Source organism: Tympanuchus pallidicinctus, unplaced genomic scaffold, assembly GCF_026119805.1.
Source record: "Tympanuchus pallidicinctus isolate F22 unplaced genomic scaffold, pur_lepc_1.0 scaffold5, whole genome shotgun sequence".
NCBI classification, from domain to species: Eukaryota; Metazoa; Chordata; class Aves; order Galliformes; family Phasianidae; genus Tympanuchus; species Tympanuchus pallidicinctus.
This window is the reverse complement of record NW_026294769.1, coordinates 32,772,291-32,797,503: the sequence shown is the minus strand read 5'-3', so window position 1 is coordinate 32,797,503 and position 25,213 is coordinate 32,772,291. Positions and strand designations below refer to the sequence as shown.

The following is a 25,213-nucleotide window of genomic DNA, read 5'->3' as shown; positions in this document are numbered from 1 at the left end:
CTTATTACTATTGGAAAGATTTCTTTCCTTCTGAATTCAATGATTCATTATACTTGTTTTTTCTTACTTTATGACAAGTTTATTTTGCAGGTACAGATTTGTGACTTAGAGAAGTAATATGTGATAGATTTCCAAATCAAGTTGCTTATAGTATCCTAAGTTTAAACTTCTTCAACTTAAGCTATCCTCTTTTAAATTTGAAAATAGAAAGCCATCCTGGAATTCTGAAATGTCTCATCCAGAACAAAAGATAACAGTAGTAATGTGGTTCAGATTTGCACAGTTTTCCATGCTTTAGAATCGAAGATGTGTGTTTGTCTTCTCTGTTTGCTATGTAGTTTTAGTGTTGATGTTCGTAGTATGGATGAAGCGCCGTGATAAGGAGCGTCAGGCCAAGCAGCTCTTAATTGATCCAGAAGATGACGTGAGGGACAACATTCTGAAATACGATGAAGAAGGTGGTGGAGAAGAAGATCAGGTGGGGAACGATGAATGCTTTTTATGTAAAGGCTCCTAATTCGCTCTGCACTTTATTTTGTTTCTATTGACAAATCATAATAAGTAGCTAATTTCTGCATAACACACTGAAGACAATGAGTACTATTTTAAAAACCTGAAAAGAAACATTGCTTTCTCATGTTGCTTTTGCAGTTGCACAGACAGAAATTTTCTGTCTTTTGGGTAATATGTAAAATCAATAGCATGCTAACTTACACCATTAAAAAAAAATCATGGTATTCTTGCCATATTCCAACCAAGGCAGTTATATTTAAATGAAAATAAAAATCCCTTCTCGTTGTAATCTGTAAACCTTCTGCTCCTTGTCTGGGATCCTGTTGTATGGAATCACTAATACAGAGTGGCTAATACAGCCTGTTCCAAATACAACCCTTATTTATTGGTAGGTGAATGCTTTTCTGGATGTACAGTAATGTGGGCTATTGACAGATTGGCCACTACTGGGATTTCAGCTTGGAAAGTATTTACGTTTCAAGTAGCTGTCAGGGCACATCTGTGTTTATTCAGATACCTTTCCAGGCAGGTGCCATATGCATTTACTCTCACATCACCTCTGGTTGAACCATTGTTGATATGTCAGAGAACTAGGAGTGATGTGTATATGCTAAGAATAGCTACTTTTTCCCTCTTTCTCTTCCCTACCACCTCTCTCAAAGTTAGTGAATTTCTGAGCAGTGTGGTTTCCTTCCTTCAGAGATTTGTTAAGTGCTTTATGAGCGTGACAAACAGTAGACTAATGCACATTATTACTGGTAGAAGTGAGTGTAATAATTATGAAGGGAACAGTGCATATAATACAGCCTGAGAAATTTTCCAGTAAAAAGCCTTAAAAAATCAAGTATAATTTTTCCACGCATCCACAGTCATGTTGTTCATCAGGCAATTCAGTTATCTGAAAAGTGTCTCCCTTCACTAGTGGAGACACGTGTGGATTCCCTCTGCTCTTCTGTTGGTTTGCATGAAATTTTTGTTATCCTTAGTAACTTCCAGGCTTCCTGCATTTCCCCAGTTCCTGTTCCTACTTCCCGGGTTTTCTGCATAACTTTGTTTTTAAGCAGTTTGCAAAGGAAACTTCAGCTTATGCAGTTTTGGAAAATCATTTATATTAATAAATTGAAGGCAACCCTTTGAGATTATATATATTCCAGTTTGATTGTACAGACTGAGTACAAGAAGTGTATCCAGCTTGTGCATGTTATTGCACAGAAGATAACAAGGAAAGTCTGTCCTGTGAGGACTAATTTTCCAGTTCATGTATCCCCAGCTCTTGTCCACCCGCAATTCCCTGGAGGATCTGCTTAGCAATTTTTATGTAGTTTTGGTTTTAATTATTGATGACACAGTTCCCAGGATAGAATCAGTAAAGTTTTCAGTGTTTATACTGTTGGCTACGAAATTGTAGGTGATACTGTTAAGAGTGTTGGGAGAGGTTGTGCCTGCAGATCAGAAACCTTAAGCCTTGTAGTAGCAGCACAGGGAAGAGTAAAATAATCGTTTGAAAAGAGTGCTGGAGTCTCTCCTCTGTCCATTGTACACAGTGCTCCTCAGCAGGGAATGTGCTGTTTTTATCAGAGAGATAGTCAGGGGAGCGCAGCAGGACGTAACATTTTGTGAACACAGTTAAAGATTAGCAGGATGTAAACCATCCAGAAACGCAGCCTTTCACAATCTATGAATGGGTGTAGTGCATGCAGTGAAAGGAGGAACTGTTGGTGCAGTAGTAAATTGGTAAGAAAAGGGAAATGAGAATCAGTTCTTATGACTAGTCGAGGAAGCACCAAGATATAGGGAAGTTCCAGGACTTCATTTTAAAAAGAAAGAAAGATTTTTAGCCACAAAAACCCTGCTTTCTTTCTTATGGTACGTTTTGAGGACGTTGTTGGAAATTAATTATTGTAATTACCAACCATGTTGTTGAGGTACACTGGTCACTCTCTTGATCCCTTGAGCAGGAATCTAAAAGATCTTTATACACTTCAGACATACCGAATGTCATAGGAAGGATAAGTAAAAAAGTGATCATGTGTCTGAACAGAGAATACAAACTTTCATGTTGGCACCTAATTTTCTATCTACATTGGATGGTCTCAATATCTTCTGTCTTGCTTTTCATGGAACTTCATTAACTTGATGGTTCACTACTGAAAAAAAGTAGATTACTATTGGTGCTTAACTGGATGATCACAATTCCTAGGTTAACTTGTTCTTGTTTTCCTTCTTTCCTCCCTCACTCCTCAACCCTCTGGGGACTACTATTTTGATGTAACATTACTGTTATTTCTTATAAAACAGTTTTGCACACATTTTGTATATGATTTAAGAACTATTTATGCCAAGCTTTTCTAGTGTCCTAACAAGTTCCTTACAAATAGTTATCTCATCTTTGCAACCCTGTACAGGCAAAGCAATGTAAAATGCTATTTAGGCATTGACTATCTCTTCTTTTTTTCCTTTTTCCCCAAATTTAAAGAGTTAAAGTATCAAAGTTAGGTGTTCCAAAAAAAGCATTCAAGACTGCCCTCAAAAACTGGTTTTCAGAATGAGGCCTCATCAGGCCAGTGTTCCATTAAAATCAAGAAAAAGATGTTTAATGTCAGCCTTGGATCTGCAGATGATCAGCAAATACGTATGTCAGTATTAATGTTTGTTGCTGCCTTATCCCGAGCAAGATCAGTGCTGATTGACCAAGCGGCCTGGGTGGAAGCCTGGATGCCTCTCATGCAGAAAAATAAAGGGGAATGCTCAAAGCTTCTCGCAAGTTTCAGTGAAAGCACAGAATATTTTAAGAAGTTGAAATATTTTTATAATCTTTACCTTTTAAAATTCCTTTTCCTATTGATCACAAGTAAATTATTTAGGCCTTTTTAAAATTACCCACTCTTCTGAATGAATACTTGAAGATTTGCATAGTGTGGCCTCATCATCATCTCGTTTATGCAGATATTTTAGGTGACCAGATGATTTGGTTGATGATACGCCAAAGATGTGTCTAAAGTGATAAAATTAAGATTCTTTGGATCCTAAACCAAACTACTTTCAGGCTTCTGGTTTGTTCTTGGAGGGTCATTTATTTGTTTAGGAGGTGTTTTTCTGTTTGTTTCTCTTAAATGCTATTCAGTTAGGTTTCCAAGCTGTCACAACACTCTCCCTAAAGCATGCTCAGCATGTTGCTTTCAATTCTTTGTTCGTGCAATCAGACTGATGTATCCAGTAACAAATTTGATTAGTTCCAAATTCCAACTCCTTCCTCTGAGGCAGAATGCTTTGTTGTCTTTCGTGTTTGTGTGTTTTCTCCCCCTTCCCAAACTAGAATTTTGAATTAATTGTGATGTGAAGATTGTCATCGAAGAGCAATTTATTGTGTCTCCTGTTAATCCACTCTGAGGCCTTCTTGACCTGCTTTGCTCACTGGCAGACTAAATGGTTGTAAAGAAAATTGAGGTTCTGGAATGATTCGTTGTTTGTCTCTAGTTTGGAATGATCTACACAGGATTGTTTGATCTCCACAGTAGAGAAAAATGCATTTAATTCCCTAAGCCAGAAAAGCTGTATATCTGTCAGTCATAACTGATGTCAGCCTGCTCCCAATGCAGACTGTTGTCAACACAGGAAGTGTTTTGGCCTTTTTGCACTTGAAATTCTGTTTTTTGGAAAATAAAGTTTAAAACCTGACTCTGAAAGCTCTACAATACTCATATTGTCCAGGCAGGAGTGCTTTTTTTTCTTCTTTTCTTTTTTCTTTTTTTTTTCCTTCCCACTGTTCTGGATGCTGAAAGGAGAATGGAGTGTTTAGAGAGGGAAGAGATACTCCAGGTAGAAAGTCTGCTAATCTTTCAGGGTTTTGTTTAATTTTCTAGTTGTAACAATTTGGCTACCAGTTGGAGTCACACCATGAGTTACTTTGGGTCGCCACCATTCCACAGGAGTCAGTGGGACTGCTTTGGGAAGGATTTGGGGTTTTTATTCCCTCTGAATGTTTAACTGTTTGTGGCAGAGGCATTACACTTTGCCATATTCTGAAACGAACGTAACCAAGTGTTATGACAAATTCTGAAGCTGGGGAGAGACAGTCTTGATTAATAATGAATTGCCACATGATCTGGAGCTTATGATTGTTAGCAGACGGAAGGTGTGAGTGAGAGACAGAGGATTGACATAGACCTGGTGGCATGATGTGCAGTCAGCTTGTAACACTATTGTCAATTCTAAATGCAAAAACCTTATATTGGCTGAGTGTTAAAGCACTTAGCACGTCTGCCACGTAGTTTGCATGTGTGGCAGATCACAACCTATAAACATCACTAATGCGTTCTACCACGTCCCTCAAGCCACTTACGTGATTTACATTGAGGCAGTGGGTGCTCAGCTGGGATACTTGATGCATACATCAGCTTGATAACTGTGATACATATTGTTTACTATTTAATTGTTTTTTCATGAGTCTTCTATAGTACGTTACGGAAGATGCTCCTCACATCTCCTTTGAGTCCAGTTCTATGATGTTTCCTGAATTTTAATAGTGCGTAGTCATGCATGTGGTCTTGTTGATGCAAATTAGAGCAGCAAGTACTGTGCCTTGAAACTATTTATTTTCGGCTGTCTTGAATGTATTTTAACCTGACTATCACGCTCAAATACAAGAGTTTCTAAAGCAGTGATTTTGCTATCATTAAGTATTTTTCTTACTAAGAAATCTGCTTGTTCCTTCCTAAATTACTGTTCCTTACAGTCTGTTCAGATGTTAGTCGATAGCTCACTTTTTCTCCTGTTTTATTGCACATTAATATTGAGAAATAAAATAGCAATTATTTTAATGATAAAAACATAATAGTCTACTTTTAGGTGTGACTGGATCTAAATTCTAAACAGGAGTTTCTCATTTGTGAAAGAGGATAGCTTTTTATTCCAGCATTTGTGTGTCATTGATAAAAATGTACTGAGTAATCATTTGTATTTTAATAGTTTGTTTCTTTTTTCTGTTTCTTTTTTCATTACTTTCTGGATATTGGTGTCTTAAGATTACATCAGTTTTATATACTGGATCTTATCGTAAGCTCTGTTGTAAAAACAATATTTCTGAGCTACTTCATCAACAGTATAAATCCATATGATTATATTTTACCATCTGGAGTGTTCAGATCATTTACTCTCACTTCTTAACCTTTATTCTGTATTACATTTAAGACTGTAAAATATTTCATTTAAAAACTTAAACGATAATGAATAAAATAACTGCTGTTAAGGTATCCCTAGGCATCTGTAATATTACAAACAGGAGGAAGTTATTTTGAGAATAGTGATTGCTTACTTAGACCTTGTTTTTTGAGTGAGTGACTCATGCAGTGCTCCTGTGGAGGAATTATTATCATTCTTTGGTGAATCTTTATCTCATCATGGAAAAGTAATGTTTCCGTAATTCCATTACAAAATTGTTTTGTATTTTATTTTATACTGTCTAGAACTTATGTCAGTGTTATTGTGTTTTATCTGCAGTTGGAATTTAACTTTCACCTTTTTTATTAAAACAGATAAGTGAGCTTCTTGGTTATCTTAAAAATGATTAACTTGTAATGCTTTAGATTTATCGACAATAAAATCAAATGGGAAAAGGAATATGGCAGAAAGTAATAAAAAATAAATTGCAAAAAAAGACCAACTGTTAGTGCAGACACTGTAACTAGACTCCCACCTGCAGTCTGCATCTAGTCAAACCCACATGCTTTTCCTTTTTTGGAATCCTATTTCAGTAAATGAAAAATTTAGGGGGCTTGGAGCGTTTTGCAGAACTTGAGCAATATTTTATGTGCAAGTTGCTCAGCATTATTTATGATCATGATCAATAAGTTTGGGATGGAATGGTTAGAGGATTGGTTTTTACTTCCTTTTCATTATTTGTATAAGACTTTTAAATTCCTGAATTTTCACCTAAATTTTTCTTCCATTGCTTCCCTTGTCCCGATTCTCTGTTGGAGAAGACAAGAATTAACAACGCGGAGGAGAAGATGGCCATGCATTTTATCCATGACCATTTATGACCAAGTCTTAGTTTGCTCTGTTCTCTCAACACTGAAATAAAATTGGATTTATACTAAGATACCATCCTGTAAAATAGATTTGTGAAATGCAGATTTCTGCCAGTGCTGCTTTTACTTGCTCTTAGAGCACTGCATATGTTTTTGTCCAGTGAATGCCACTTACAGTTGTCATAATCAAATTAAGCAAACCAGTGACAATTAAATTGATTTCTTCCATGGGAATAGATCAAAACTTCTGTATGTCTTCATAAAGGCCATATGCTTTGAAAATGAGAAACAGATGTTGTATTTTTGTTATGTGAGTCATATGTCCAGGCCTGTATACATATGCAGCCAAAGCTTTCTTTCTATGAGAGATTTAAAAAAAACAACAACAACAAAAACTTGTTTAATTGCTTTTAAGATCAACTCATCTGTGCATAAAAATCTATGGGTTTATTAACTTGTGGTTTTAATCTGGTATTTGGAATCCTGCTTTGTTTTAGTATGCATTCATATTGAGATGGTCTAGTTAGTCTAATATGTTTTCAATTTAAGCTACTGCCTATAACTTCTAAAATTCAAGCACAGAGCAGCTAATCCAGGAGAAAAAGTTAACTTCAAGGTGAAGCTTCTGGGAAATTCTATCTCCTGGATTATCTTTTTTTTTTTTTTAACCCCAAAGATTGGTTGCAGCCAGAAAGTGAGGTACTTTAGAGATATTTCTCCCACTGCCGTAGCTGATGGCTGCTGTATGAGGGATTATTACTCAAGTGCTATTAAATGAATGGCCGCTTTGCACAAGAGGAAGTTGTTTAAGGGAAAAGCATTTTCTTTTTCTTTGTAAATCGGTGATTACTAGGGAATATAAAATGGCATTTTCTTCTGTTCTGGCCATTTCTTCTATTCAAGTTGAGATATGTGAACTATGCTTCCAACTACTGCATAAAGGTTCTTAAAGAAAAGCTTTTAGGAGTTTTGGACTCTTCTGTCTGCACAGCTGGTAAAGTAGTTAGTCTCTATGGCTCAGGTAGCTGGTTTTGACATTTAGTGCTTGGATCTCACATTTCAGGAATGTGAGGTCAGAGCTACTAATGGTTCAAGTCTTTGCTTAAAGCAGTCTAAAAATGAGTGAATATGTAATAGTGTTAATATTTCTAATTGGGCTGATGCAAAGTTGGTTTCTTTTGTGGTAAGGGAGCTTGAGGATAACTTAATTTGACAAGATGCAGCTTCTGGTGAAATACATTTTAGGAGATCCTGACTTTTATTTTCTTTCTTAAAACCAAAACCAAATCAAAAGCAAGTTCTTCTGTTTCAGTACAGGTGATGGTGGGGTTTTAGTTGTCTGCTTTTTTGTTGTGGTTGTTTTGGGGTTTTTTTGAACTTTTTTTCCCCAGTAAGAGTAAATAGTGATATCAAAAGAGGCTAACCAGGGAAACAGAAATGTTTGTGGTTACATCAAGTTATACTGATAAAACATTAAACTAGTCATCTCATTAGCCACCAGTTATCTAAAAGGTGATTGTATGGTCTCATATATTTCTGTAAGACCCCTTTATAAGCAAGAGGTCATTCAGCTTGCTTCACTTAGATCCCTGTCATTGAATTGGAGGCTTCTGTTTTCCTGTAGACTTGGACAACCAGATCAGTGTAATTTTCTGGTTTCTTGAGGTCCTGAATTTGCTAGATAAATAAAAGCTAATGTTTTAGCTATCTCCCAATAGGAAAAAAGAAAAAAAGAAAGCAGTCTTCGATTCTTCTTTCCATTAACCATCTAAGCTTATCCAGAAGTCTGAAGAAAAAGAATTCAAACCTTCTGAAGGAATTTGCTCAAATCCAAACTTAAGGAAGGGAAAAAAATTACTAGAGCTAGGGCTTACTAACAGAAATTAGTAAATAAGTGCCTCTGACAAAAGCTAAGAGCTGTATGAATTAATAATGCCATCAGTCAAGTATGTTTTCAGTAGAGGGCCTATTCTTGTTCCTCATTAATCCCTCAGCAGATTGAAAGAATGAACAGATGACATGGAAGAAGACTGAAGCTAGGACAAAACTGTTGACTTCTAGTTCTGAATTAGAGTAGAAATAATGACCCTGAACATCATCTAAGCATGCTGTCCCAACCTAGCTCAGCATGTTTTTTTCTCAATCTGATACTACAGTTTTCCTTTTAGTTGTTACTTCTGCACTTAACTGTGTCAAACTCTGCTTGAGACTAACCTTAAAGTCTGTTCAGGAGCTTTAGATAATACAGCAAACGTTTTTCCATTTATCTAGCACTGAATGCAACATTGAGCAAAGAGATGGAATTTCTACAGCCCTTTACAGCTTACACTCTGAATCTTTGAAATATATATATATTATTTTATTTTTACTTTGCAGTAATTGAGTAGGGTTGGCTTCAGACAGAATGTTGAAACAGCTGGAGACGTTGCATGATGCTGTGTTTGTACATTAAGCCAGTTTCAGGAGATGGTGAATGAGTTGCCATACCTGACTGATGTGCAGTTGGTATTGATTTTAATGATACAGGAGAATTGGGAGTCTCTGGTAATAAGCACAATGGATCTCTTTTTTTCCTGTCCAGACACTTAATAGACCTGCACAATAAATTTCCTCTGATAGAAGTCTGGAAGGCAGTGTCATAAGTTATCCTAGAAAAGAAATCCAAAGTGGGAGTCCACGTAAAGAGACATTCTGCCCTGCTGTTGCCTTGAGGATGGCAATCTTTGCTGTCTTTGTAGCTGTAAAGCTTAGAGATGTCTCATACTATACAAATACACAGGAGAATAACCTTAAATATGAGGACTCTGTCTGACTTATTTAATATTGTATTTCTGTATGACCACTAATCAGGAAATGAGCTTTTGCATATGGGGATGGGTGAATAGATTTTAAACTAGAAGAGGAGAGATTTAGATTAGCTATTAGGAAATTTTTTATTCAGAGAGTGGTGAGACACTGGAACAGGTTGCCTGGAGAAGCTCTGAATGCTCCATCCCTGGAAGTATTCAATGGGGCACTAAGCAGCCTGAAACTGCTTGTTCTTTTTAAGGTCTGTTCCAACCCAAGCCATTTTATGATTCTATTTATGTGCATATATTTAAATATATAAAATGTTTATAACAATATAAATATGTATTTATATATAGATAATATGTATATAGCATTATAAAACTGAAATGACTAGAGAGATTTTCCTGATTTTAATATTTTTTTTCGTTTAACCATACCTATTTGAATTCCTTCATGTGAAAATATTAAGCATTAAAATGAAGTGTATGAAAAGCACTCTCTTAATACATATTCATAAATTCCAAAGACTACATTCTACTCTCATATGATTTTCTGATAGTATGTCTGTAAACTGTTTTGATTTATTTTACATAATAAAAAGGGAAAGGATGAAGAGTTCAGTTTACTTTCACTTTCTTTACTTCTACTTTTTCCAGTCCATACGACTTCATTGAAATGATTTATTCTGTTTTACGTTGATGAGCCAAGGGTTAAAGTTACAGCTCTGCCCCAAGGAACTTGTAATTTAATTAAAACATATGAAACTACATTCTAAGATCTCAGTGGAGCTCTTGCACCTTTTCTACTATGAATTTGTGTGCAATCAGTTGAGAACCTGAGAAACAAATTAGAAAGTGTAATGATCTGATGGACAGTAAAGCTCTCCCAATAAAAATGCCTTCACTGCAGTCAACAGTCCTCGCTTCTTGTTGAAAGGTCTGTGCTGGGGTGCCACAGTTGGTGAAGTAATACTCTCAGAAGGCCCCCTAGGTTCCATGAAGTGACAGCAGCAGTATATATTTGTTCCTCAGGAATCAGTTAGGAACCAATGAAAATGTGGTCCTCTGTACAGACAGCACCCAGCAAATTGAGATTGCAAATAAGGTTTTTACTAGAAAAACACTACTGAAAAATAGATGCTGATTATAGAAGAGCTTATTTTAGGATGCTTCTCAGCTACTTGGACTATATGTGGGGTAGGGCATCTAGCATACAGTAGAGCTGGCGTTAAGCCCCTGTCTGCTGGTAGCTCATGGATGGTTGACTTTTGTTTAAGCCTTTAAGGCCCGTTCTTTGTTCTGCAATTTTACGAGTGCCTTGTGGAAAGGCATCTGTGAGCATGACTACCTTCTAGGCATGACTACAGCGAGGTGAATGACAGTGCTGAAATGCATCAAGCTGTGCAAATAGTATTCAGGCATATCTATCTTAAATGCATAAATATTCATCTAATTAAAAATTTAATATACATATATACTGCTTATTGAAATTCATAGTGATATGCTAGCTTCATCAGTCTGCCAGAGTTGGAAACTGTGGCATCAAGTACTTAATGAACAGATCCACAAGTAATCTTCAGAAAAAGCCTAGAATTAAGGCCAAATCTGAGGAGCTTTGTACTTCTTATGACATTTTTCCCCCTTTGGCTTTCATATTGTAGAAGCCACATGAAAGCAGCAGGATGTCTTAAACTTCATTCTTGAATGTATTATAAAATACTGCGGAGCAGTACACTTGCTTCTTTCTCAGAATGAGAATGTCTAGTGTTTATTTCCCTAGAAATATGAGAGTTGGATTTGATATCTTTGCTCTATGCAGTAGATCATCGTTACTAGGAAAAGTGTTTAGTCTCTTAATAGTACTACACAAATCCTTTCTTCTCAATGGAAAATTTATGAGAACCACTACAAATCTGATGGAACAGAATCAAAACAGTAGGTTCAGGGAGTATAAATCAAATAATGTACTCCAAGTAACTATGTTTCAGACTTATTCTCAGTACGTGTTACAATCCTGAAAATAAAAGTTGTGGTGAAATGATTCCTTGTACTTCCTTGTTTTCTTTCCTCATGTTTCTGCTGACAGACAGCATTTAAAATTCTCCTAACATACTCTCTCTGCTTCACGTGTTGCAGGATTATGACTTGAGCCAGCTCCAGCAGCCTGACACTGTAGAACCAGATGCCATCAAACCTGTTGGAATCAGACGTCTTGATGAAAGGCCAATCCATGCAGAACCTCAGTATCCAGTCAGATCAGCTGCTCCTCATCCTGGGGACATTGGGGACTTCATTAATGAGGTAAAAGAGAGAAAGAGTTTCCTCCTCTGGTCTATAAGGTTTTATATTTTCTTAATTGTACTCTGTATGAGTAGCTATTAAATTTGAACGTTATAACTTTTAAAAACTTACTTAAACAATTAAAGTTGTCCTGCTAAATTGAACTAAATACATTCTTTTAAAGTGCAGACAAATTTAATTAACTCATTCAAACAGAAAGGAGAAGATATATCAATTAACTTCTGCACATTTGTATTAATTACATTCATAATACGTTATCAGCCGCAACCACAGTATCTCCAAGCAGGATTATTCTTTGGGTTCCAATTAATAAATAGAATAACAAAATTATAGTTTAGCCTAAATTCATTTATTAATTCAGAATAATTTAATAATAGAAATAGTTCATACTCATTTTCCTCATATATTACCCTTTGAAGCTGGATAGTAGTGGAAATTCTGTACGTTCTGTAAGGCCAGAAGAATTCCATCAAATACGATTAGTGAGCAGGGCAGCTAAATTAAATGTTATGTAAGTGCTTTTAATACTTGTCATAGAGCTTTAAAAGTCTTTGCATTATCTTTGATTCTTCAAATTAATAAAGATAAATGTAAGTAAGATTCGCACTATAACGAGATTATTCACGCTTCTGAAAGTAATAACATTACAAATATTTGTTTCATTATTTTATTCACTTGTCTATGTTAAGTCGTTGATTTTTATGTAACTTAGGACAGTAGAATGCATTTCTTGTGCTCACTGATCACAGAAAAACAAATATTTATTTTAAGTTGTAAATTATGGTTTAGTAATTCAGTATTCTGTAGATTAATAGAAGTAAATTATATTCTCTAATTTTCTTATATCTCTGGCAGTTACTAGCTGGGTAAGTATTGAAGGGAACAGTTTTTGCAGATACGTTTCTTGTTGTTTGTTTTAAGAAAAAAAACAGACTAATACACTGAAGTCTCTGCTGTGTTAGCAGGGTGTGTAAATTGGAGTTTGATCCTAGTAAGATACACAGCAATACTGTGTAAAGGAAGGTAACTAGCTGTAAACTATTCCAATTAGATGTTATTTAAGAGTATCTCGACTTGTGGAAGACCTCTATTAGAATGAAGTGGCTTAGCAAAATGGATCTTTGCATGCCTTGTACTTCTAAATGTTTCAAATACATTTGACTTTTGTAATAAAGCAGAGTCGTGGAAGAACAAAATGCCCAAAATTGTGTACATACAAGAACTTCCTTACAGCCCCTTGTCTTCTTCCAGATGATCAGTTTCCCTTCCTATTCTCCTATGAGTGTGCCTGTACGTTCCTAACCTGGCAAGTGCTGGCAAAGACGCTATGATACTCAGTATCCTGATTTTTCTCATGTTTGCAGCAGTGTTGACACTCATATGGATCCTAGATGAGAAATGAGGGAGTGATTCTCAACAACCAGAAAAGGGACAGTTTGTCCAGTCTTACACAATTTTAAAACTACTCAGCAAACTGCTTCAGCAATGCTGTTTTTCAGTATGTTGTCACTCCTGAAGAATCTGTTATAAATGGATAGAAGCAGTAGGCTCTATCTTTATTTAACCCCATGCTTATATCTTAGTACCAAGCTAGGAATCATTTTCTTACTGACCTCTGTTGTATTAGCTCAGTACCTTCCTGCATATTTCCTTTTCCTCTTCACCTAAAAGAGAAGGGTTCTTCCAGCTAGTTTTATATTGTAAAATGATACCAATAATATAATTCAATCCAAAACAAAATTAGCATTAGATTTATATACAAAATTAAAGCATGGCAATTTTATTTGCAACCTAACTGGTAATCAGTTGCTTCCTCATATTGAAAAGAATTACGTGATGTAGATTCTATGTTTCAAATGTTATATATTTAGCTTCTTTTTGTTGTGTTTCTTTCTTAGGATTTTTATTTTGTTTTACTGTGGAGCATTTCACCTAACTCTCTCTGAAGTGCACAATTATTGCCTAGGATTCTATATGCTCTGTTTTACCAGAACACTGAGCAAAATGAAGACTTTATTTCTCCACAGTAGTTCTATCTTAATTTGTATTATGCCAAAATTTACCAGGCAAACATGATTCTAGGAAGTTTATTAGAACAAAAAAAAAGTCAATTGTTTGCTGTAGTAGTCACTATTACAGTTAATATTCCAAATAATCAGTATCCTGTGCATAAACATCAAGGCTGCACAGGTTTTCAAATTTGCTTCAGATAACATCCTTTGCCACGTGTTGCAAGCAACCCCAGCAAGGTTATGATTGAACAAATAGTTCCATTTTCAAGTCTCTCAGATTTATGTGGAATAAAAGAAGCAAATATCTTTGCTAAAGATGCCAGTTTTCTCTTTTAGGATGATAGTTCAGACAGAAGATATGCTAAGCTGTGAAAAAGACATAGCAAGATAAGAAATGGTAAAGTTCATACTTCTTTGCATCCATACTTGGCATGTTTAGGCAAAGAACTTTCTTCCACTGCAAGTCACACCATAACTTCTCTTTTGTTCAGCCCTAACCCAGACCATGTCCCAAACTGAGTTGCAAGCTGAACAGAGAGGGGCTGCCTTTCAATTGTCATTACCTCTGCAACAAAGTTTACATTTACTCTGCTGGCTTGAAAACATGCAACCCTTTTTGCAGATCAGTCCTGTATTTTGGAGGACTTGGCCCTGTTCCCAGAGATGCTGATCACTGAACCTTTGGGATGCTACCCCACGTATGGGAATTAATTCAGACTGTTGAATGCTCACCAGTACCTCAGACACTCAGACACAGTGCCAGTATTGTTCAAACTGGCTACCAAATTACTTCAACTTCTTGGCAAAAAATAACCGTACATCATTTGTGTCAGATACAAATACAGAGAACTTAGCTACCACCACCTGAGAAAGCATGGGGTATTTTTTTCCTCTTGATCCTATTACAGAGGAACAGAAGGTGAAAAAGACCTACTGGATCATCTTTTTTCTGTTTGGCAGTACTTACTTTGTTTCTTGCAGTGTATTATTTTCCAGCTGTCATCAGTTGTATTAAGTCTACCTAATTCAATGAAACGTGTAAGTATGAGTATTTTGTAGTGTTCTAAAAACTTCTCATTAGAAAAACAAGTTAGAAGTATGATAAAGCCTTCAAGTATTTTTATGACACTTGCAAAGTTAAAATAAAACATGAACTTTGTAAAAATAAGAAGGTTCCAAAGGTGCCTTATAATCAAAATATGTTTTGCAGGCATAATCTAAATGACCTCGGGGACTTTCTTGTTTTGTCTGTTTCAGTGGATAGATGAATCTCTAATTTAAGGGAGGGGTGGGCAACGGAAAAACTTCCTTTTATTCCAGTTCAGTGTACAAACAAGTCAGGGAAATAAGTCATGTGTTATTAAGAATCCTCTGTAGACATTGTTTTCCATTTTGAGCTTTTTAAAACATAACCTACAGAATGTGGAGCATAACTCATGCTAAGAGTATTCAGGATTTGCAGGCAGTATAAATCAGACCTAAGCTCATTTTCAATAATCACCTATGCTGTCCCTAGAAATCTTAAAGAAATTATTGTGATGGAGAGTTTGTGAATAAGAATATATTTGTAATCAATAGAGGACATAGCTTGAGGTAAATTAAATCACAAACTGAAGGTGTCATCCCATGAGAACGTGGAGGACACTTGATTCATTCTTAGTAAACGGTTATTGATACAGTACACCTCTGAGCAGAACACAGTCCCTCAGTGTTTTCTGTGTTCTCTTATCAAGTGAAAAAACAAGTTGAAACCATTTTTCATACTCCAATTTAGGGCTCTATTCTTTCATTCTCATCAAAAGTCTGTTGAATCTGATTAAGTAATAGGATCGATAAAAATAAAAGTATTAGATCAGATTTTGTAAAATTTCACCTTATTTTGAGATCTTGTGGATTTTGCTTTTTGCTCTTTTTGGGACTAGGCAAGTATATACGAGACCAAGCAAGTTATGCAAGTATAATTTAAGGTCGCCATCATTGTTTTATTAAGGCATTGTAGTCTTTCCTCTTTGTCCTCTTTATCTCCTGATCAGTGAAAGGATGTGCAGCACATAAGGAAGAGGAGTAAGTGAGGTTGCTAGTCATTCTGTCCTAGATCTCAAGCTCTCTTTTGTATTGCCGTGACCTTATTGGCTGTCACATCAGCTTCTCTTCAGTGACTGCTTTTTATGCATTGCTTGTGTAGCAAATGCAACGAAATGTATCTTGGTTCACCATCTTCCAGGGAGATATTCTGCTCTCAAGTACATGTCCCTTCAATTCAGCTGTTGAATTACCTCTAACTACCTCTAGTGGAAACTGCAGGTTTTCAAGATCAGGAATTGGTAATCAAAACAACAGGAAATCCTCTGTTCTGAAGCTCTTGAGCACCTCTGAGAAATACTAAGGAATCTTTTGAGGAGTGGTTGACAATACCACTCCAGCAAAAACAGTGTAAGCAGTCACTGGGAATCATTTTTGCCTTCTCAATCATGCCAATACAGCACTTTGTGGTACTGGAAGGAATGGCATAGTAAGCGAAAAGATGGCAGTACTAAAACCAAGGGGAGTTTCATAAGCCAATTTCATTGCCAAAGCTGACATAAAGCTTCTTCAGCTTCAGATATGCTGTAGAACCCAGCAGTTCATAGAATATGCTTAGCAGAAGGGATGTAAAAAGTTGTGCTATTTCTTAATCATCTTAATATGCCATACAAATATGGCAGAGAACTTTGTTGTCTTAAAGTTAGAAACTATGTTCGTTAAATCTAGAGTCTGAGGAATTGTTAACTGTAATAAGTCAGTATCCTGCGTTTGACTGGCTGTTCCCAGGCAGAACTGCAGGGAAATAGCACTTCCTTGCCAAAAAACCTCCTTTGTAAATGACTTTTACACAGAAACACCTGAGATTCCTACCTCAGCACTCCTTAAGTATTCACTTTCCTTGTCACTTCTGCCCAAAAAGCAAAGGAGTACATCACCCCAAGCAGGCTTAAGTGAAGGTGCAAATACTGTAAAGACTGCTTAAGACTTAAACTTAGATTTCTGCTTCAGCAGCAGAAATAAAGAGAAAGCCTTGGAACTATTTGAAGGTTTGAAGCTGGACAAAGGAAATCTTCCAGCATGTATTTGCTGTTGCCTTTTAGGAATCTTGAATCATTTGCCCTTATTGCAGCTGTCAGGATGGAAAACTCCAAAGAGAAAGATAACAAGCATCACCAATTATTCTTATCAGATAATTCAAAATTATACTTCTAATACTGGCTATTAATAGCGTGCTTGATGCTGTTGTACTATGCGAAACGATCGCTTTAAATCCAAAATATGTTCTTGATTGGAGGTCATTAGTTTGATAATTATGCTGGGTCTTTCCAGCATTGATTTGCAAAACTATTTTAGGTACATTTTGCACACTTCTGAATGATTTTAGATGCTAATAATCAAGTTTCTTTTATCGATACTATAGGTTTTAATTAACGAATTCTGGTACATATATATTTATAGGGAAAAAAATTCAGACGTTTCTGTTATATCACATTCTTACCATGCACTGTTTGGTTTAAAACATACATTTGTAAAAATGGCATCTTAAATAATTCAAAGGAGACACAATCAATCCTTTAAAAAAAGAATAGAAGATAGCGATTTTTCAAAGAAATAAATGAGCATCAAAAATTAACAGGAAAATTGGCACAAATTGCACTGGTTAAAATTAATCTAACAGTGAGAAACTTGAAGCCTTAGCTAAGGCTGCAAGAACCTTGGCAGTCGCATTATTCCTCATCAATAGCTGCCAGAATAGATCCATCCTGAAAGTGGAAGATCTTGAAAAATCACTGCTAATCCTGTGCAAGAAACTGCAGGGCTGAAAAATCCAAAACACAAGAGGGCTTGCATTTACTTCTAACTGTAGCCTGTTATATTCAAGCTGTAAGTCTTTCCAGGCTAAGTGTGGCTCACAACAGAGTAATAGCTTTATATTCTTTAAATTTACTGTTTAGATTTGAACTTACATTAGGAAACAGAGGAAAGTCACTCCTCTGGAAGAAGCGTGGTTCTTTTTCTGCTTTTCCCTCGTTCCGTTTTTGCTTTTGGTTTTAGATTGGGGTTATTCAGCTGTAGAGGGTAGAAGTTTAAAATTACTGAAGACCTAATATTTGTGTGTTTATAGCTTGAATACCTTCAAACAAGGAAGTGAAAATGGTTATATTGATGCATTTAGCTTTCGCGGCTCTTTTTGTGTGTGTTTTATGAGGAGCAGGTGGAATCTTATGGATGGTAATGGCAAAACACATGCGGCTTAAGCCAACATATTGTACCTTTATCTCACAGCAGCCTACAGAGGCACATGAATTTTGCAGAACTAACTAAATACAGCTTTTGGCACACACAGATGGACTGCAGGCCAGCAGTGTCAGTGGAGATGTTATTGGCCATGTGAGATAGCTGTTAAAGCAAATCTTTGCAAACATGCCTATTTCTCCTTCCCCATCTGTCTATTTAACCAGTCCCATATTGCTCATGCCTCAGGTTGTGAGCTGTACAGCTCAGAAACTGTATATTTATTAGCATCATTCCAAGTTCAGTGATGTTCTCTTAAGATTTTGTTAGAACAGTGTGTGTAGTTGTTCCAAAACTTCCAGCTTTAAATGCTGGAAATGTGTCCATTCTAAAGGCAATTGAAATATGTTTTTGCTGCAGTTACAGAGACATGAACTGTGACATTCTGGTTTATATGAACTGTAGAAGAAGAAGAATGATATTTTCTCAAGTGGTGGCTGGTAGATAACAGCAATGCAATGTTCCAGTTATGTGTTGCCTCACTGATACAGAACTTAACCTTTTTTTCTCTCTCTCATTATCACAGGGACTTAAAGCAGCCGACAATGACCCTACAGCCCCACCATATGATTCCCTGTTAGTCTTCGACTATGAAGGAAGTGGCTCCACTGCTGGATCCTTGAGCTCTCTTAATTCCTCAAGTAGTGGTGGTGAGCAAGACTATGACTACCTAAATGACTGGGGCCCACGTTTCAAGAAACTTGCTGACATGTATGGTGGAGGTGATGACTGAACTTCAAAGTGAACTTTGTTTTTGGACAAGTACAAACATTTCAACTGATATTCCCCAAAAGCATACAGAAGCTAGGCTTTAACTTTGTAGTCTACTAGCACAAGTGCTTGCTGAAGGCTTTGGCATAGGCTGCAAACCAATTTGGGCTCCGTGGAATATCAGTGATCCAATGCTGTTTGGAAAAAAATATTGAGCTCAGTTACACTTGAATTTTACAGTACAGAAGCACTGGGATTTTATGTGCCTTTTTGTACCTTTTTCAGATCGGAATTAGTTTTATGTTTAAGGCTTTAATGGTACTGATTTATGAAATGATGCATTAAAGAAACAAGATATGTTGGGGTAGGGAGGAGTAAGGTGAATCACAATATGCTTCAATATGCTTTTGTTACATCGCATTGCTTTTATTAAAATAAGGAGACTGAAAATTAAAAAAAAAAATCCTCATGGAACAATTTTATTATGTGGAAGAGAAGACCATGAGGTGGAACAATGTACATTACTTCTAGTTTTAGATGTTAGGGGATTTTTTTCACTAAAATTCTAAAACTTATGCAGCTGGTTGCAAATAAAGGGAGTTTTCATATCACCAGTTTGTAGCAGAACTGATTTATTTTTTTTTTCCTTATGCTAGAATGTTAGACACATTTTGGTCGCAATCCATGTACACTTTCTTTTTTTTTTTTTTTTTTTTTTACTTTTTAGTACTTTTTTCCCACTTCACTGTAAAAATGGTATGTGTACATAATGTTTTATTGGCATAGTCTGTGGAGAAGTGCAGAAACTTCAGAACATGTGTATGTATTATTTGGACTATGGATTCAGGTTTTTGCATGTTTATATCTTTCATTATGGATAAAGTATTTACAAAACAGGTTGCAAACAAGTGACATTGAATCAATTGTTGAACTGTAGTTAGAGTACTCAATATTTTTTTTATTTTTATTTTTATTATTTTTTGTTTGTTTGTTTGGGGAGGGAAAAAAGTTCCTAGCACAAAAGTTTTACATAATTTGTACCAAAAAAAAGGAGGGGGGGGGGAGTTGGCCTAATACTGGTGGCACGAGTAAATATACAGTATGTTTTGGGGGTGGGGAGGGAAGGGGGAAGGAGCTTTCAAACTGGAGAGACTTCTGAGAACAGCTTTGCCTCTGTATTGTGTACCAGAATATGAATGATACACCTCTGACCCCAACGTTCTGAATAAAATGCTAATTTTGGATCTGGTGCTTGGTTTGGCAGTTTTTTTCCTACCTGGGTAAGCCCTAAGCGTAGTAAATAAAACATACACAGAGCACATTTTAATTGTGTCCAGTGTGCACTTCTTGCGCATTCAGTACTGAATGGACTGAAAATCAGCTGTGTAGAGGAGAAACTTCAGCATGGATTGGGAAGCTGAGTTCTCAGGTGAAGCAGAGTGATTGTGCCATTGCTGGGAGTTCAGAACTTCCAGTTCCATGAAGGTGACTCTTTGGTTTAATGTACTTTATCTAAATGATAAATCTTTCACCATTTTTTGGCTCATTTCTAGATTGGTTTTGTGCTGATACTGCTGGTTGTGTAAACAAGTAAGTTGCAGATCCTGACTGCTGTCTGCTGCCTGAACTCTGAAGTAAAGGCCCCTGTTAACTTGGTGCACACCAGCTCAGGTCCCTCGAGGAGAATGCTGACAGTCATGGAAAACAAGTCCTTTTAGGAGATTAGTCATTACCAGACACATTTCTAACCTGTTACAGTGATTTATTTGCAAACAAAGCAAGCGCAGTAGGTGCAGTAATTCTGCCTTCCATTCACTTGCAACAGTCTGTTCAGCTTTAAAGTCTACATTTACACTCATTAGGAGCCTAATTGTGAGCAGTGTGAAGTCTGTAGTCAGCAGAAACACATTTCTACAGCCTGTCGAGAGAATTGGAGCCACGGGAGGGGACCCAGACAGAGTAGTGCAGCAGCCTTATCATTGGGAAGTCTTTGGAAGCTCTGGGTGATGCTCTTCAGCATGGTGCCAATTCAGTGCTTCCTCAGCACTCTGACTGCAATTTACTTAATGTCATTGTGTTTTCCAGAGGTGAACCCTGAAATCAGAGTCAGCATTATGTGCTGCATATGACTGTGGATTACAAAGTGAGATATCTCTTCTTCACTGAAGCTTTTCACAGGCATGTCTCCTTTCTTTCTCAATCTTGATGATGCTGTGAATCCCCCTCAGGTTGAGATAGATCCTTTGTGTCTGCATACCTAACTGCTATTTATCTTGTGAGCTAGTGTGATATCTAGCTTGATGCTGTAAGAAAGCCTTAATTTTTCAGTAATGTGTCAAAACTATCACTGAGGGTTTTTTTAAGCTATTTTCATGTTAATTAGTAGGGTGGGGAAAAAAATAATCTGGCTATGCATAATAAAAGATGGAACTCTTGATAAAAGGCAGCATTGAAACTGCAGAAGCTTGTTAAGTAAGCAGAAGGCCACTACTGGCATGTTGATTTCTGTCCAACTTCTGTGATTTATGCAAAAACAATAATCCTGTTGTTTCTGCTGTTTGGAAACAAAGGAAATTACTTAATTGAGATTGAATGCTAAAAGATAAGGAGAGATGCATGAGATTTCCAGGTTTGACTGTAGTCCATTATGTTGTTTAAACATGGTAGGTTTTGTCTTTTATGAACACTCAGCTCTCTTGGACAGCAACAGGAGCTCATATGTTTGAGTGTTAATATATCCATTTATCTCTGTCTTGATCAGACAATCTTATAGCTCTGTCTACAGCTGCTTCGCAATTCTAGCAACGGTTCTCAAATTTAGTGTTAGGTCAGTTTTAGGTCTACTGAACAGAGCAAAGGGTTAAACTTTTTTTGTACATCTCAAATGCTTTTACAAGGAAAAAAAAATGTGTTCAAACTGATCCTCATTCATCCAGCTTCAGGTTTATTGCTATTATAGAAACGTGGAAGTGGTTTTTAGTCACATATACTTAAATTTCAGAGGTCTGAGAGGAAGAAGATGATCAACCTGTAGATGCTGCAATTTCAAGATATTCTGTCTGCATGTTTTGGAAATGAGATTTAGCAGTGATAAGTAATGCTTTTGTCTTGTAGACATTGTATCCAAGAGAAGCTGCTGACAAGGAAGTGGGCTTTAGGAGCTTTCCTGTCTCGCCTTTTCTGCAGTTTATATTTCCTTTCAGTGGTAGTTCCTCATACGCTATGTCCTTCTGAAATTAAGAGGTTGGAAAGGTGAGGAGAAGGGTCTTTGTTGAGGATGAGTGTCATAAATAGACACAGAAGACCTTACATACAGATAGATCTAGCTTCCTGTGTTTATTCTAAGATTGCCAAGTATACTGGTGAAGGATCATGGAATCCTAGAACAGCCTAAGTTGAAAGGGACCACAATGATCATCAGATTTCAACCCCTGCTATGTGCAGGGTCACCAATCACAAGACCAGGCTGCCCAGAGCCACATCCAGCCTGGCCTTGAATGCCTCCAGGGATGGGGCATCCACAGCCTCCTTGGGCAACCTGTTCCAGTGCGTCACCACCCTCTGTGTGAAAAACTTCCTCCTAATACCTAGCCTAAACCGCCCGTCTTAGTTTTAAACTATTCCCCCCCTTGTTCTATCACTGCCCATCCTGTGAAGTTTGTAACTACTCAGATTGTAACAGGCTAAAAACCATACTTAGGTTTCCTCTACATAGCCCAACTAAATGATAGTAGAGCTCTCAATTGGTGACTACGTTGTCGGTGATGCTGCTGCTGTGTAGTGCTGTAGCACCGTTACAGGCTAGGTGTAAAGCTCACTGTGATCTTTCTGAATTACAAAAGACCCACATAAATCAGTTTGATAAGGCAGGCGGTAAGCACTGGCTTCTCCTGCTCCAAATTATTTTGTCTTCCTTGACTGTGCTTTATAAAATGTTTATAAATTCATGTAAATTTCAAATGAAAGATGTTTAATTTAGTGCCTGAATTTGCATACAGAAGATGTTTCACAGTTGTGAACCAAAACATTTTAGAGAGCTATTTGCCTCCTTTTGGTGCCAAAGTAGCAAAGTTTGTTCTGATGCTTAATGCCATATGAAGTCTGCTTCTTGGGAGCTCTGGTTCTTGCTATATTGTATTTCTGGAACCCCATCAAGTTCCTAACCCTGAAGAGAGTTTGACTTTACTGCAACTGGGCCCTATTCACCTTATGTGTTAAGGGTGTCTTCTGATAGGAATTAGGCACAAATTACTGAAAGGGTCTTTCCAACATGTCTAGTCATTCAGGATGTCCAGGTAAGCCACTGCCATTTCCTACCTTAGAAAACTACTTGCAACATCCTAAGGAGCCTTCTTCCTAGCAGGAGTGGCATGGTTTAAGCATATGTACTTTTCTGGGCCAGGAGTATGACAGCAGAGTACTGCTGTTAACTTGGTCAATATTAATTATTCAAATAAAATGCAGCAAAATCATTTAAATGCATCACTACACAACAGACAATGGTGTATTTTATACATGTTGCTTTCTTCATTCAGCCAGAGATGATGTACTTCACATGGTGTCCTTTCTTTCTTCATCTTCTTTATGTAAGTTTTACTTCTTTTAAGAAGCAAAGATCACAGAGTCATAGAATCCTAGAATGGCCTGAGTTGAAAAGGACCACAATGATCACCTAGCTTCAACCTCCCTGCTCTGTGCAGGGTCGCCAACCACTAGACCAGGTTGTCTAGAGCCACATCCAGCCTGGCCTTGAATGGCTCCAAGGATGAGGCATCCACAACCTCCTTGGGCATCCTGTTCCAGTGGATCTTTCCCAGGAGTTTCCTTAAAGCATAGCATAACTGTTTTTTGCTTAGTGTGTGCCACAGAAAAAGTGGGAATAATGAGGAAGTTTTGGGAATAATTAAGAGTTTTCCCCTGAACAACAAAACCCAGATGAGAATCAAGATAATAGATAAGAAATGCTGAGTACTTCTAGGAATTCAAGGTACTTTCCATCATACAGGCAGGGAAAGAGCATTGCTACTCTGTTTGGGACCCTTTGATTAACCATCACAAGGTCCTCCTCAACTAACCTGCTTCTGGAATGGGCAAACTGCTTTTGTCAGCATAATGGAGAACTTGAAGATGCCTCTTCTCTGGAGCTTCTGCTGTGATGACACTGCCTTTCATTATGGGGTAAGTTTCACTACGTTTTACCCAATGTTTCCAGTCTGTTCACCAAGATAATTGAACAGTGCAAAAACTCAAATCAGACTGCATGTTCTTCAACTGGCAGCCTCACAGAATCAAGCCTTTAGTCTTGTTTTGGTTTGGTGGTTTTTCTTTAGAGATGAGGATGTGTTTTCAACATAGCAATAGCTGGAAGGACTTGGCTTTGTTTTAAATGTTAGTATCCAAAACAGTATTTTTCCCCTGAAGCCTCTGTGGGTTTCTAAAATCTAAAAATGCAGAAATTGCCAGGAATATTGTAGCTATGTTTATTCGTATGCTCTTTTAATTTTTCTGGCACAGAAGGGCACAAACTAATGTGGTGACAGTGGGAAGTTGCAGCCCCCAGAGACCTTTTAAGTAAGATTAATCAGGAGGATGAAGTGGGCATGTGTTCTCTGAACTGCTCTCTGTGTAGCTCTGGCTGTAGAGAACACATATACGTACACGTGTAATGAATTGCTGGCACTCAGAAGGTCTAGACTCATGAAATAGCTTAGGTTGAAAGACACCTCAAAGCCCACTCAGTCCCACCCTGTGCCATGGGCAGGGCTGCCACCCAGCAGCTCAGCTGCCCAGGGCCCCATCCAACCTGGCGTTGAGCACCTGCAGGGATGGGGAACCACAGCTTACATGGGCAGCTGTGCCAGCGCCTCACCAACCTCAGAGTAAAGCATTTCAACTTCACGTCTTATCTAAATCTCCTCTCATTTAGTATAAAGCCATTCTCCCTTGTCCTTTCATTATTAGACTGTAAAAAGGCAGTCTCTCTCCTGAATATAAGCTCCTTTTAAGTACTGGAAAGATGTACATGTAATCACAGCTCTATCAGCCCTGTTCTCTGCACACACATGAGCCACCCATGTACAAGCCCTGGAACATAGCTGGATGGCTCTCATGGGCACTTAATCCCTTTCCTCCTCAGTGCTCTCTTATCACCTTTATAATCAGAGGCTACCTGGACAAGATGGCCAATATGTTGTCAGTGCTTTTATCATTCTTTTCATCCTCACGCCCTGTAAGAGAGTGATTTTTGCAAAGTATTTAGGAACATTGATCTGGTTCATGAATTACTTCTGCTACTTTCTGCTATTTCCCCCTCCTTGTATATTTATTAAGCCCTTTGGCTTGGGTAGGACAAATTCTGTCCTTCTAGATCTCTTGACAAACCTGAGAGAATATTTCTGTATTCCCCCTTCTCCTTTCCAATTTTATTTTCTGCTGTTTTCAGATCTTTGATCCATCTCTCATAAGTAAACTAAATGGTCAACATCTTCCTTGAATCATCTGATTGTATTTTCCCTTTTCAATGGGAAATGTGTTGACT

The 25,213-nt window shown here is 37.2% G+C and overlaps 1 protein-coding gene across 2 annotated transcripts in view; it reads left to right on the top strand.

Annotated features, from left to right (window-relative positions):
* The window catches only part of CDH2 (cadherin 2), a 113,758-nt gene extending 93,839 nt beyond the window's left edge, over nt 1-19,919 (top strand). For both annotated transcript variants that reach the window (XM_052704454.1, XM_052704455.1), the window contains exons 14-16: nt 339-478; nt 11,468-11,632; nt 18,491-19,919. In XM_052704454.1, coding sequence (XP_052560414.1) covers nt 339-478; nt 11,468-11,632; nt 18,491-18,697 — 512 coding nt within the window. In that variant the 3' untranslated portion in view covers nt 18,698-19,919. The remainder of the gene's footprint in view (nt 1-338; nt 479-11,467; nt 11,633-18,490) is intronic.
* The last annotated feature ends 5,294 nt before the right edge of the window (nt 19,920-25,213 follow it).